The sequence below is a fragment of the Talpa europaea genome (genome assembly GCF_964194135.1).
Source record: "Talpa europaea genome assembly, chromosome: 3".
In the NCBI taxonomy this organism is placed as follows: domain Eukaryota; kingdom Metazoa; phylum Chordata; class Mammalia; order Eulipotyphla; family Talpidae; genus Talpa; species Talpa europaea.
Window position 1 is genome coordinate 139,942,279 of NC_140069.1, and position 15,868 is coordinate 139,958,146.

Here is a 15,868-nt window from a genome sequence, read left to right on the forward strand (position 1 = left end):
TTTTCTTGTGGTTCCATAGACTCTGCGAGTCAGATGTTTAGCCTTTCTTAGTCCTCTATGGAAAGTAGCAGCTATTTCTTTTTTAAAGATTTATTTATTTATGCATACAAGAGCTGGGGTACAGGCCAGAGGCGTGGATGGTGAGAAGATTCACCAGAGACAGAGTGAGGAACAGAATAGGCAGGTCGACTAAAATACTCTGCTGAGGGGAGCAGCAGGCAAGGCAGGAGAGGTCTGCTGTGCCATGTGGGTAGCTCCCTGGCCGGGGATCGAACTCGTGCTGCAGTGGCTGTGGATAGCTTCACAGGCTGCGTCTTAACCCCTTGCGCCACCAGGGAGGCCCCAGTAATAGCTATTTTGCTGCCCTTAGAATAAGAAAGCTAAACTAGCATGGTCAGTTGGGGGCCACCCCTGAGGGAAGGCTTTTCTTTTCCACCAGGGTCTGCTTCTGAACCATAGACATGGCAGTGAGTGGAGTCCCTATGTTCTCAGCTCTCCGTGGCTGCATACGACTTCTTCCATTCTAGACTCAGCATTCCAGCCTTCCCTTCTAGATGCAGCAGAATTGTTTTATTACAAAGGCTGCCTTAGATCCTTAGGGTTTAATTTTCTCACAAACCCCATTTGAGAAAGAGCTGATATGATGGGTAAATTCAATGGTGAGTGCATTTATTTAGATGTCTCAGCTGTCTGCGAAGCACCATTGTAGACATATCTCACTAGTAGGGAGCACTAAACGCTGAAGACCAATAACCTTGCATGTCGTCTTTATGACACTGGACATCAATTTTAATTGCATAATATTTGATTTAGAAAGTTAGGCCTGTATAGAGAGAAATATGATTGAAAGTGGACTTTTTATTGCTCACATTAAAATTACCCAGCATGTGGCTTGCATGGGTTCTGAGGACAATGACATAAGGAATTCAACACTCACGTTTCGCTGTCTGTCATATCCAACAACTCAGAAGGTCCTAGACGAGAGGAGAGGAAAACAAGATGCCCATGAAAAATAAGTTTAAAAATTAACAATAAATATAAAAACTTAGAGTTGCATAATTGAAATGCCTTAGAAAGCTTGGTGGTCATTTGGTAAAATGACCACTACTGCAGGGTACCAGGAAAAAACAAAAGAGAAAGATTCCCCAAGATCTCTCTTGACCTATTTCAGTTGCCACCAGCCAACAGGTACAGAATGGGAGACACGAAGGAAGAATGTAGTTTCTGCCTTCAAAAAACTTTCTATCAAGTTGAAGAAAATCAAGGAGAATCGAGTTAAGTGAGAAATGATTTAAGTGGCCCCTAGGCAGAGAGTAGACAGTGAGGTGGGCTTGGCTTGTTTCTTCCAGCAACAGGAGTTTGGGCTGGGGTCTTGGGAACTATGTTGAACCCACAAGACATGATTTATATCTTTCAGTCCAATCTCCTTAATTTTAGAACCTAGGTAAAATTCTATTTTTCATAATATTTCCCTTGCTAGAACAGGAGGAAATGTTATGCACAAGCATCCGCGGCCTCAGATACCTGGCTAGGAAAAGAAATGCTCTGTGAGTTGTGCATTCACACGGACAGTCTGCAAAGAGGACTTGCAATGTCCGCCACCTTCCTGTCTTCTGCACCCTGCCCTCCTCCTGGCCTCCCCGAAGTCCCTGACCCTAGTCATCCTGCGCATGACCGAGACACATTTCTCCATCAAGCCCTCCCTGACCCCAGATGCATTCAATGCCCGGCCTACTGCTTCCTTGCTTGGTATCGTGACCCCATGGTGACAGCGTTCATCAGCCAAATTGAGACAGCCCCAACAAGGGGGCATGCAGGGGTCACCTTATTTATCATGACACCTGTTAAATCATATCATAATCACCTGCTGACTTGTGTCCACAACTAGACTCTGAGAACCTCTTGCAGTTTGTGCTGCACCTTGTCCAACCCGTGTCCTTCCTTGGTGCTTGCCGCAGTAGCCTGGGCCGAGAAGATGCTTAAACGTTCACTTGAATTAAAGAATAAATTCAGTGGAAGTACCAAACATGGGTCTAGTTATTACATAGTCTGGTTTTTGAAAATACGATTCTGGTCATATTGGTGGCTATCATTATTATTCAAAATTTACCTGCGTGATTACTAATGACAAGGAAAGGAAAGAAGAGGTTAGGACTTTCTAACCATAGATGTCACAGGATCCTTACACTCTTCCCGGTCACCCAAGAGCTAAGTCTCCCACTTTTACCTTCTCTCCTCCACATCTGCTGCTCATTAAAACTAGGGGGAACCGTCCTTCCTATTAAACAGGCTTCCTCCTACTGGGTCTCTGCTGGGAAATAAGGAGCCTGCACAGGCTACGACAAATACCTCATCTCGATTTCCAGGATTCATCACATCTGCCGCCTGCTTCCAAATATTCCAATTGTGCTTCTTGGACTTTCCCTCGGAACAGTCCTTATTCAACTGGTCCCAACGTTGCTTTTGTTTTTTCTAGAAGCTAAACTGCACAAGCACCCAAGGGTTTCTCAGCCTCTCCCAGCCCCGCGAGTTTGTCCTCTCCTCTCTCCCCACACCACGCAGCCCTCCCTGCCTGGCCACATGCCCCAATCTCCTAATCTTCTTCACAGGCCCACCGTGACAGGGTCCCCGGAGAAGACCCTCTGGAGGGAAGAAACCTCTCTCTTCTTGCAGTTCACATAGCACTGACTTGGTTCTGCCCTTCTACTAAGCCCTTGCCTTTCAAAGTTATGCCTTGTTTCCATAAAGAAATTATTCTAAGCCCTTGGGGTGTGAGAATACTTTTGATTTTCACAGTCCTTGTGTTAGGGGGAAAAGGATGTCCCAAAGCAAATTCCATATAGGCTTTGTGGACTCCACCCCCACCCCAGGTCAAAGCCAAAGACACTGGGAACTCCAAATCCCATCACCACCCAAGGGAAGGTGGCTGGGACCTGAGGGTGGGGTTAAGCAGCCAGGTGGATACAAAAGGCAGACACGTGGGCTTTGGGGGCGCTCTCTCCATTTTTGGACTCTCGGCCAGCTCGCAGCGTCCGGTCAGCTCTGAGAGTGACTTTGGGTTTCCAGGTCGTCGGATCGGGTAGGACGCATTAAAGACTTTATTTCCCTATTTTCTCCCTGAGTTGTACATTTTCCTTATTTCTTTTTCTCTTGTAAATAAACCTTTTATTAACCCTTTTGTATGTGTCTGTAGTAGGGTATTCATAAGTCCCTTTAAAGCGCGCGGGTGAGGACCCATAGCCAGGAACCCGTTTAATATCGGGGCTGCTCTATAACACTTGAGCATGTATCAGAAATTACAACTCCACCAAGATTGAATTCATTCATTTTGCTCCTCAGTCTTATAGGGCCTGAAGGAAACACGAATGACGCCCCCCCTACACACACACACACACACACACACACACGCACACACACACACACACACGGAGAGCAGCACTGTTCGGTGACTAGTAGTGAGGCTCTGGGGCCGACACCCTTCGGTTCAAAATGCCACAGCTCAACCTGCCACTGACTAGACCCTGGGCAAGTCTGTTTAATCTTTGTCTCTACTGGCACATGGTAAATTCAGCATTAATAAAGATATTTATCTCCCAGGATTGTTGTGAGATTTCATAAGTCAATACAATGTGTTTAAGGCAGTGGCTGGCACAGTATACAGTGTCTAAGCTCAGCCATTGCGTGTCGCCCAATATAATCCAGTGACCTGTTCTCTGATGTCACAAAATGGGCTACACCCGAGTCCAGATGTGAACTTCAGTGAAGGAAGAGGCCGCCATAGACCACTTGGCTCCCACTCGCACCTGCAGCCACTCGTTAACTGATGGCAGGTGCAAGGACCGAAGAGTCCAGGCTCACCGCACGGCCAATGGGCCTTCCCCACATGTCCTTTCGACGTGCTCCGTCACCACCAGCAAGCCTTTGGAGGCATCTGGTTTAAAAGGAATTCCACGAACACAAGCAGCCCAGCCTCATGAGTGGCCCTGCCCCATCCTCAGGGCTAACTGCACAGACCTGCGCTGACACTGGCAGCTCCCGGGGCGGGTCCCTGAACCAGACTCCAGGCCTCCAGGCCTCCAGGCCTCCAGGAGAGTGAGGTGAGGCTAAAGCAACTGAATCTGTGCTAACACAGCGACTGTCTCAACTCTGGAAGAGGGGCCCAGGAAGAAACGGACCATCTGCTTCAGAATTTCTGAAAAGAATTTCTGTACCCGCAGCCAGCCCAGGATGGCCCGAGTGGACACGGTCTGTGAGCTGGGCGTGCCTGCGCCTGCCCCTGCTCCTCAGAGCCTTCTTGCTTCTAATCCTCTGCAGGTGACAGAGAAGAGGACAGCGCTGACACTGAACAAGATGTTTTTGCTCTTAATTAATCTCTAAAGAAACTCCAGTTAAAGGTTTTGGGAATGGCTCTGGAAGGATGGGTGATTAGCTCCAACATTCCTTATCCCCAGTGAACACATATCCTCACACACAGCAGGATATTTTGAATACTGGTCAGTGACTAGGCATCCAAGAGAGAAGGGAGGTGGCTGGCTAGTGATGGGTAGGAGGAGGGAGCTATCCTGAGCCGTTAGCAGGCACATTTTCTAATAATTTTTATACCTGCTTTAAAACACCTGTGTTTGCATCACGCCAGGAGGGGCCTGCAGAGGAGGAAACTAGGTGAATGCCAGGGGCATCGAAGACAAGACTTCATTTCCTCCCCCACGTGTATTCTCCGGGAACTACTGGGAGCAGCTCTTAGTAGTGTTTGTGCTGCTTAGTGGTGCTGGAGTCAGTTTAGGGAGGAGTAATCAGATAAATAAAAATAGCAACAAAGACCACAAAACTTCCCCTGAAAGAAAAAAAAGTGTAAGAAAATAGCATCTATCTTTTTTGGAAAGTCAATTTAAGTCACACTAATAAGGGAGAGAACAGAAGAAAGATAAAGAAGTGGGAAGTCCTTCTACCTGTATTGGTGGACAACAATTGGCTTGGGGTGTGGGTAGTTCACAAGTAACTCTATCCCCTGCTGTGTCCCTAAGGAATTTGAAGGAATACCATTATACTGTCAGCAGAGGTTTGGGGTTATTCCTTACATATCAAAAGAGTCTTGACTCTCTGATCTTCCAAGAGTTTACTAAAATATCTACACTCCAGGCTGCAGCTGATCACAACTGTGAACACAATCAGAACACAACTGTGAAATCATGGCTGAAGGGGACTGGGTGTAAGTTTCTCCATGAAACTTAGAGAGAAGATGACCAGGCTCTTCCCAGTCCTGTCAGTTGTCAATGAACCCGGCATAAGACACTGGTAAATCTGGGACTAATAAAGATATTTATCTCTCAGGATTGTTGTGCGATTTCATGTCAATACAATGTGTTTGAGGCAGTGGCTGGCACAGCATACACAGTGTCTAAGCTCAGCCATTGCATGTCGCCCAATATAATCTAGTGACCTATTAGCCATCCATGCTCCTTTCTCTTGCTGTGTTTTAGGAATATATAGGGCAGAAATCATATCTGATAATATGCTAGTTTTGATTAACAACTTCACTTTGTTTCAGTTTTCACCACCTCTCAAACAGAGGTAAGCAAACTTAGCATGCATGGCTGTTGTAAGAATTAAAATGTGTTAATACATACAGCATACTCAGAACGACGATCAGCAGTATTACTATAACACTTTTTTCCTCAAAAGTGTATGGGACAGAGTTTACTTTTTTAAATGAATGAATGAATGAATGAATGAATGGCATTTTAAAATCAACGTGGACCCCAGTCAATCACATTTTTCTCAGAGAAAGAACCATAATTGGGGCATGTATTGAAAAAGACAGTGTTTTATGGTAAATGAACTAAAAGTTAAGGGAAAGAGAAAATATATGTGAAGAGGCTACAGGAATTAGCAGCTAAGGAAGGACAGGAATACCAAAGGAAGCAGAACTAAAAACTTTCAGAGGAGCTAGTGCTTGGGGCAGTAAGGGGTGGAGCTTTACAAATTGCAAGTGAATTGCCCTGAGCTCATTCCAGAGGCTCTTCCATCAGACACCCAGGTTCTTGCCGATGCAACGTTACCATCAAGACTGTCCTTGTATTATATATGATGTGTCTTTTGTAACACGTATCCTTCAGTTTGCTTCCCACAACAAGGCCTCCAAATCCTCTTCGCCATCCCTCCCACCTCCCTGTGGCCTCTCTCTCCAGACCTCATTTCCCGTGAGTCTCCATGACGCTGCCAGCCAACCATTCCAAACCCTCCTTGGCCTGGGGACAAAAGCCGCACAGATGTGGGGAGAGCTGGCACTGGGAACACTCCCAGCACCGTCATCCTGTCCCAGCGGGATGGTGGTCGTTTTTTCTCAGGGGACCAGAGGCAGAAAAAGGGGGGTGAAAAAAAAAAGAAAAGAAAGACTGAAGGCAGAAAAAGAGAGAAGACAAAATAAGCCATTGAAATCAAAAAGGAAATGCATGAGTGCCATTTCTATCAGGACACCCAGTGGGGGGCAACGGGTGGGAGTGGGGAGCACAGAAACAAAAGGGGAAAATGTGCACAACACAAAAGTCTCTGGAGGGGTAAAATGAGGGAGGAGGGAGTGGGTAAGAAATAAGGTTGAAAGGAGTTGAAAAAGCAGGGGCTGCTGGGGGGCTCTCAGCTGGAATCCCTCGCATCCTCCTGGCTCCACCCTGTCCCTGTGCAATTGTTAAGCTTTCATCCTGGTCTTTCCTCTTTTCAAGCCTCCAAATGCCCAAATTCCACTTTTTCATAAAAGAACGCAGCATGCTGTATATTTCAGAGCAGTCCCAAAGAAGATGCAAGATGAAAAAAAAAAACACCCCAAGCATCCTCTCTGGCTTTTCAGATCACTCTCCACAGCTCGTACTCTACCCAGAACCCCCAGTGGTCTTACAAGAGCTCTTAGAAAAGAAAGAAACTGCTGGTCATCCTTGTGTCTGGGAGGGTAATAACCTCTTGAGTTTTTGAGATTCCTGTGCTAGGGCATAGTCTTGATTGTGGCCCACATAGTTATGGGGAATATCCAGGGGGAAGAGGCCAGGCAGAAGGCAGAGGGGCTCAGAGCAGTAAGGATGCAGTGAGTCACATACACGAGTCACATACGGCATTAGCCCTGCACCTTGAAAAGGATCCACTGACTTCTTGGAACCCTTGTCATTAAAGGCATCTTTACAGTCGGTCTTTGAACAGGACTTAGTCTATGAAGCAACAGAAAACACTTGAACTTGTGAGAATAATTTCCCCAAAAGGATGCGGCCTTTCTCTACATCTATGGAGTAAACTTCTTCCAATAGTGTTACCTTGGAATGGGGAACTGATACCGGAATTGTCAGGTCTAGTCTCCCAGCCAGGAACAGATCCCAGGCTGCAGGGGCAGCACTGAGCCCCAGCCACTAGACCCCCACGGGTTGGTGTCTCACGAAGCCGCAGCAGGAACTTCGCAGATGCTCAGGCAAGCAAGCGAGAAGTGCAGGTTTGTTTAGAAGAAAAAGTTTATTGAGGAGAAAAAGAGCAGAAATAAAGTGGGACTCCCAGGCCAGGGAACCAGGCCTGGGAGGGGCAAGGAAGCCAAAGTGGAGTCGTGTCTCAGGGAATATAGACCTTCTTTCCCTCATTATTCTAAAGCTCCACCAGTCTCTTTGTGATTGGTTAGTTCTTGTCTGTCTCACTTAATTTGCTACTGAGTGGGGGATCTTCACATTCCTTATCTAACAGCTTTCTCTTTCCCCATTTGTTGCATGTTTACATTTATGGCCCAGTCTTCTGGATGGGCATCCCTGCATTGAAGTTAAACAGCTGCCCTTCTAATGTGTCCATAAATTAAACCACTCTCCATTTCTCCAATCTCCGCCTCCCTTTACCACCTGAAGGAAACCAGGACTAGCATTAACAATGGTGTCCTTGGCCCTGGGATGTTTGTTTTTCCTAGTGGAATGGGTTACTTTCCCTTGGTTGTCCTTATCTCTGAAGCCTCCCTAAATTCTTCAGAGGTCCCCTCCTGCACTGTCCCTAAAACTACCTAATTTCTAGCTTGCCCTGTGTCTCAGAACTAAGGTCAATTGAGGTCCACTGTCACTATCACTATTACTTGAAGAAAGCAGATCATTTTAAGTTAAGAGCCGAGAAGGCCCTAGAGCCTGCGAGAAGCCATGTCCTTATCTCAGTCCTTTTCCCTTTTCCTAAGGGAAAGAAGTGATCACAGCTCCCCATTTTTTGTGACCTAGAAGAAATATTGTTGTTGGGGGCAGGGGAGGGTGGCATCTCCTTCAGATGTAGGTGAGCATGTTCTCCCTATCTGAAAAGCTCTGCTCACTCTTAGGATGAAAGACAAGGTCACCCCCTTTTTGTCTCTCACATGAAAGTTTTCCCTTCTTTCTCCCTAATGTCCAGCTCCTTTAATACAGGATCTATATTCCTAGTTTGCCCCACTTTGCTTTAGAATTTTTCACCATGTAAATTCTCCATGCACACATTATTAAATTGATTTTTCCTTTATGAACCTGTCTGATGCTTTTTGATTATTTATTCAGTCCAAGAAGAACCCACAGTAGTGGGATATTCTCCCCAGCAACCCAACCAACCTACTTTCTAAAAAACTAAAACTTAAAAAAAATGCAGCTATTAAGATCAGGGAATGTCTCTCGATCATTGGCACAGGGCAACATTTTCATGCATTTATTTTTTTCATGTGTGTGAATCCAAATTTATTACACCCACCCACGACAAAACTGATGGTGATTTATGAAGACTATGTCATCATTTGGCAACTCTCCCCGAGTCCCAGTCTCACTGAGGCCTCTTGGTAAAGGCAATTTTCTTTGTCAGACTAGAGGAATTCCAGGGTCATCATCATTCTTAAGTTAGGAGGGAGAGAGGATTCCTGGATTGTGTTGTCACTCAAATATGACCGTCAGTGACTGCAGAGAGGGCATGAGAGTACTGAACAGCCTAAGGCATGTGGCGACACGTCCACGTCACGGGGCAAGAGGCAAGCTAAAAAAGAAAGGACTTGGAACAAGCCACAGAACAGCACAGGTCTCCTTTGAACCTGAGCTAAAGGCAAAGAAGTGACAGAGTGTTTGTGAAAACACCGAGCTCTTTCCTATTAAGGCACAAGTACCATGGGAGCTGTGTGACTTGACCCATTTACTATAGTGGTGGGTCCACTTTTTGGTTTTACGTCTTTCAGAGAAGTCATTCTGAAGAAGGAAAACCACTCGTGATTGTGTGTGTGTGTGCGCGCGCGTGTGTGTGCATGTGTGTGTGTGTGTGTGTATAAGCAGCAAGCAGAAATTATGCCACCATGGGTTTTGCAAGCTTTGCCCACAGAGGAACTCTTTTAACTGCAGAGAGGAGACCAGTCAGGGGCGCAGGAGATGGAAAATGCAGAGCCGGACACAGCACCAAGAACACCTTATCTATGGAGGCTCCTGGGTGGACTGAGTTCTTTATCCTCGTCCTATTTTAACACTCTTTCCTTTTCCTAAATCACCGTCTCCCACAGTTCAGGGCAAGGATCAGGCAAACCTTATATAGTGAGAAGGTATCGAAGATGAAGCAGCAAGACAACTCTAATTTGACTGCCCTTTGAAGACTGACCTAATAGTCCTCTGTAAGGACTAAATGATGGGATATCATTGTCATGTTTAGTATAAGCATCTAGCACAGAACATGTGCTGATAAATGGTAGCTATGTTATCTCTTTGTGATTTTAAGATTTAGTTTTTCTTTACCAGCAAATGCTTGAAAATAGTCACTCTATTTTATTTTTGTGAGTGTGCTGGTCCGTAACAGGTAGTTCCCATCAGCACTCTGCAAATACTTGTTGAATTACTGATTAAATGAATGGATGGATGGAATGGGACATGCTTGTTAAATTGAATAAAAAGGGGAGAAAAAGGAATGTAAATATCTACTCTTAGGATTACTGTGCAAGGTACACAGATCACACCACCCAAAGATTCTTAGAACTGGTCTCCTTAAGATTCCCTGCTCTGGCTACAGAGAATTTCAAGTTAAGATCAGTGAAACCCTGTGTGATTGAGAAGAAACATCTGTTCTTGCCTATGTCTTCTGCCCTTTCTCTAATCGAAGAAGAGATGGTTATGTGCTAAGTTTCTGCTCTTTTCCTAACTGGAGAAGCAATCACTGCTCTTCCTTATATGACCTTGAAGGATGCAGTCTGAAGGTGTCTCATTCAATTATAGGTTTATCAGTGACCATATCTTCTCAACAAATTCATTTTTTTACTCTCAGAGTAAGGATGAGGTAACCCCCTTCTTGTCTGCCATGTACCAGACCACTGTCCCCCCTCCACCACTATCTTGATGCCTCTAAAAGTTATTCTTTAGAATGTCAACCACATAGAGTTCTCCAGATATATCACTATATTATTGATTTTTTTCCCTTGCGAGCCCATCTGATGATGCTTTGATTACTCATCAAGCTCGAGAAGAACCCAGAAGGGTTCAACCCAGAGTTGACGTCCTTGTGTCCTGACTATTTACAGTCTAAACTGAGGTGCAAATAGGGTCACCTGCGAGGGCTTGCAGAGAGTCTCCCAGGGTCACCTTGTGCCATATCTAACAGGGTAGAACAGTCCACTACTCCTGTAAAAACAGCCAAGTCAGGCCAATTATATTCTCTTTATTCCTAGAAACACTACATGCAAGGGAAGCTGGAAGCAATGGTTGAGATTTGGTCTTTATCACATGCGTCAACATCTAAAGGGCTATTAGAGGAAGATTCTACAAGCCACAGCAAAAGGGCTGACACTCCAGCAAAAGAGCTGACACTGAAATAGAAATTCCAGTTAAGGAGCACTCTAATAGGTGAGCGTGGCCTGCCATTGAGGACATGAGAGCACCAGCCATTTTCAAAGAGAATCGAGTGTGACTTGAGTTGAAAAAATGAAAGAGATTCAAACAGCAGAGTGAGAGAGAGAACAAAGATGGAAAAAAATATTGCTCATCAATCCTCAGAACAATTAGCTCTAAATATGGGTTAGGAACCAGTTAACTTTCCCAAACAAAAACTCTTCCCCAAAGCACATTAAGCCTGGCTGCATTTGTTTTTTTTTTTTTTTTTTTGTCTTTCATTTTTTTTTTTTTTTTTATTAACTAGCTAATACCCCCTGCAAAGATCTCAACATGGAAATGATTTTATGACCCGCCTGGTTAAGTGGCCCCTCTGTGTCAGTTTCTGCAAAGCTGGCTGCTTCACACAAGCAGGGAGGGTCAGCTAAAAGTGGGGGAACATTCCCACCACCCTGAAGACATCCTGGACTGGATGGAATCAACTTGGAAAATGCTCCCACTGGGGGTCGGAGGCCTCGGTTGACTGTGCTACTCACCGTGGTCAAGGAGATACTTGACGATCTCCCCGCTCCCGGTCTTAGCTGCGTAGTGAAGGAGTGAACAGTGGTCTGGTCCCTGAATTAGCAGGCTGCCTCCGTTTTTATAGCTTTCTATTAGCTGAAAAAGAGAGAGAAGAAAAGAAGTTCAGGCAGCATCCAGACAAGGCAAACAGCTGACCTGTGGTAAAATAGGAGCCATGTAGCAAACAACAAGTTTCCCCCCTCAGAAGATGACAGAAAAGTCAAGGGGATGAAGCAGCTTTTCTGGGTTACCACTCCACAAGATGGCCAGCCGCACCAGTTCTGGAGAGGGGGTGTGGGTACAGAATGGTCTAAGGAAACAGGAGCACGCTGAATTACTTATTTCTTTTATGCTCTTTTTTTCTTTGCTGGGCCGTGGTCTCTGTCCCAAGGAATTGAGGGATGGGGGTTGGGAGGGAGTTTAAGGAAGAACCAAAGCTTCCCTGTGTTTGCTCAGCACTTACTACAGGCTACAGGCAGGGACAGTTCAGTGTCTGCTTGTAAATGCCTTCCCTGTCCTTTACTTTTTCTTTACTCTCTGATGAGGCTAGCTACTAAACAGACGCTGCTTCCACTTCCCTGGTGAGCTCACTGCACACACGCACACAGGCGAATGCACAGCTCTCCTCTTATCCAGCTCGGAGCCCAGCCTGTGTGCCTTGGTGCTTCAACCCACACATGCCCTGCAAGGTCAGAGATGCTCTGTGGGATGGCAACCAGAAGGACTCAGAGGACACTGTAGGAGAAACTAAAATCTGAGAACAGACTGGAAAGCAAGCCAAACCGTGCAGCCTGACAGGAAGGTTGGCTACGTGAAGATGTGGTCTATGGTCATGGAAAGAGTAAGTGGGTCTTGGTTCTCCACACTGCAGGATAGCAGAAGGAGATGAGCCTTTCTGGACCTTCTAAGAAGTAGTTGTAGGGCAAATAAGGATCAAATAGTCCAAGAGGTAATAACCAAGAGGAACGTGTTTACCAACAAGAAGTTAGATGGCACCATGTTACCAAAAAATATCAAACATCCCATTAGGTCAAAGAGTGGGCACTCATAGTTCAAGCTGTCACTCAGACACAGCCACAGAACAACCATGTGCCAGATGCCGGGAGGCCAAGATGAATACGATCCATCCGATGGCCTCGGTGACCTCGCAGTCCATGGGGGACGGAGATGTGTGAAGATGTGCACAGTAATGGAGAGGAGGGTGGTGAAGTCATCCTCAGGGATAAGGGGAGCATATCACAAGGCTGGGAAAGTGCCCTAGAAGACTTCCAGCGGAATGGAAGCAAGACACATCCGGGGACTTTCATCCCTAACCTTGGAGCAAGACGACAGGAAGAAGTAGCTAAGTAGCTAATCACATTCCACAAATATCTAAGAGTCCTGTTCTGTTTATCTGCATTATTTTATGATGATATTCCCTTTTATTTAATGGGCAGATCCACAGAGGATTTGGGGTTCAGATGCAAGCCATCAGCAGCCTTCATGCTTTCTTTCTGGGGGGGTTTTCGGCCCTGGGATCATTAAGTTAGTCTGTGGACATCTTATGCAGCTCAGCTGTATGGGAGCTGTTGGAACAGCCTTCACACGGGGGCTTCTGGACCTGCTCACTGCTCAGCAGCTTGTGCATGCACACATGTGTGCACCTGTGCTCATGCACTCGGTCTTGCACACACATACAACACACACACACCCCAAAGAATAATACTTAATCTTCACTGTGCTTTCTTTATGAAAGAGAGAACTGTAAGAAGAGAGAGAAGGAAAAAAAAGAGGGAAAAAAATACCTGGGAAGGAAAAGAAAGAGCATTAAAAAGAAAAATCCCAAGCCCCTATATTTTGTTTCTCAGTAAATAAGATTTGAAGGCATTTCTTTGCCATCTAGGATGTAATTATAATCCAGGCTGTAATAATATACACAGGACAGATAGAGTAATTTCCTGTCTCGCAAAAAATTTTCTATCATGTACCCAAAAATGTGTGATAATACACCCGGGGATTTGAGAAATCTGTTACTGAGACTAAAGGCATATACAAAATAAAATGAATAGGTTTCAAATGTACAGTTTACACAATTTCCAGGCTTGGAAGTTAACAAAACAGGGATCAAGCCTTACATAGAACCTAGCGGGAAGACTGGGAGCGGGAAGATAAAGTGTGCAGATTTAGGGTTAGAGGAGAGTGCTGGTTTAATTCACTGCAGGGAGAGGGTGTTGACTCACAGCTACACTTGTTTCCACACTATAATCTAGACAGGGTGAGAGCGCTATGTGTCTAAAGATAGTGCATCTAGGTGTTTGGCATCTTCTCCCTCTCTGCTTGTAACCTGTTAAAACTGTATCACAGGAGTCTCTCAGTTAATTCCGCAGCTGTGTCTCAAAAGAATTTGTGCACCAGGGCAGCGCTTCCAACTTTCTTTTAAGGCTTTGGTTTCTCAGTCTGCAATGGCACCAAATTCTCTAGTCAGATGAGGAAGAAATATCTCTGCCCCTGGCCGGCTGCTGGCACTACACAGCATGTGGGTACAGGCATGGCTCACACAAGACATGCAGGCAGCTCTAAGAGCAGATGCCACAATGTGACATGGACCAAATGAGCTTTCAGAAAACTCACAGACTGTATTATATGTTATAACAAGCATCTGATTCTCCACTCTGGTTAGCTGTTAAAAAAAACAAAACTAACACTATAATAATATTAATAAAACAGCAAACACTGTAGAGTCTCAATAATACAAATAGTCCTAAGAGCTTTAAATGCATAACTACAGTCAATCATCACAACAAAGCGAGAGGCTGTAGTATTATACCATTTTACAGATGAAGAAACTGAGGCAGAGGGAGAATTAAATAATTACATAAAATCACGCAGTCAATGACAGAGCCAAGATTTGAAACCAGGCCATCTGGTTTCAGAATTTACATTCACTCCAGAGGCAGCAGTGACCACTTTCTTCTCTTTGATCTACATCTACCAAAAATACAAAATAAATGTTCAAGGTGGATTGCAAGAGTATCTTGTTTTGGGTTAACTGTGATCCCCAAACTGCAAACTATATCAAGTTGGAAGGTACAGGTTCCGGCCCATTTCTGGGTGCTGGCCAGGTAATTTGTGCAGGTGTAGTCACTTCAAGATTGGATCTGAATAGCAATCTTTGAATGCCAAATTTAGCTTCTAGAGAGCAGGGATTCTGGGCTCTGTACACAGTGCATCCCAGGGACGGGGCAAGTGAGCAAGGCAAGTGGCATGGTGCCCTTGCATGCAGCCTCTGCTGTCAGAAATGTGGAGATGCTGGAAGCCTCTTCTCACCCTCTCTAGTCCTCAAAGTGCATCCTTCCTCTTTCCACTCAGCCAGCACAGGCAGGGGGATGATAAATGACATATGGGATCATGAACATTTGGTGAGAAATGATGTTGATTTAAAATTATTAAAGCATCACCAAAAGTTTGGTTAGGAAGATATCTTACCTTCATAAGATCACCAGTTATTACTGCCTGCAAAATTGCTGTGAAAGACAAAAGAGAGATGTCCCATTAGTCAAAGACCCTCTCATGAAAATACTACAAAGAGCTGGATCTATATTTTGAAGAAATCATCTACATTTGGGGCAGGAATCAGGAAAGGAGAAGCATGCCAAAGACTGAGCCTTGAAGTAGACTAAGTCTTCCTATTAAGCCTCTTCTATCCAAGTATCCACCCCACCCATCATGCTAGACCTGAGTCCCTTCTATCCCTGGTGGAGCAAAGAGAGAGTTGGAGTCACATGGATTGAGTTGATCTTAGCTCTGACATTTATAAGTCATAGAACATGGGTGAATACTTCAAACTTTCTGAGCCTCAGTTTCCACATTTGTAAAATAGTAAGTGAAAATCTCATAGGATTACTGAAATGATTAATTTAATCATGAAAATGATACTAACTCATCAATGGATGCAGACTAAGTATATGATTGTGACTGTTTTTGTTCCCTTCCAATAGTTTCTTCTACTTTGTCCTCTTGGTATTCAAGAAATTACTGGTCATTTTTCTTGTGCGTACTTTAATAATGAAAAATCACCTTTTGCTTTGGCTATCAGGAGAACCACAGTCAAGAAGAAAAAAGTATATTTCAATTATGTTCTGAAGAAAATAACCATGCATTTAGCATCCACTTCATTGGTGATGCTTATGGAAAGAACTCCAGAAGTCCTAAGTAACCTAAATTCCTTAAGCAACACATAATTTTAGGATAAATAAGTGCCTAATGATATGTGTGTGTCACAGGGTACAGAGGGGATTGAGAAAATATGTGATCTAAGGCAAAAAAAGCAAAAATAAACGAGGGGGCTACATCAGACTAAAAAGCTTCTGTACAGCAAAGGAAACCATGAATAAAATGTAAAGACAAAACTCTTCCAATGGGAGAAAATATCTACAAATCATTTATCTGATAATGAGTTACTCTCCAAACTATAGGGAGAGCTCATCTGACTCAACAGCATAAAGCTGAACAAG

General features: G+C 44.7%; 1 protein-coding gene across 2 annotated transcripts in view; it reads right to left on the reverse strand.

Moving 5' to 3' along the window:
* Positions 1-15,868, reverse strand: part of DGKI (diacylglycerol kinase iota) — a gene marked incomplete at both ends in the record, with an annotated part of 370,310 nt that overhangs the window by 4,447 nt on the left and 349,995 nt on the right. For both annotated transcript variants that reach the window (XM_084229448.1, XM_084229447.1), the window contains 3 exons: positions 938-974; positions 11,351-11,471; positions 14,841-14,878. In XM_084229448.1, coding sequence (XP_084085574.1) covers positions 938-974; positions 11,351-11,471; positions 14,841-14,878 — 196 coding nt within the window. The remainder of the gene's footprint in view (positions 1-937; positions 975-11,350; positions 11,472-14,840; positions 14,879-15,868) is intronic.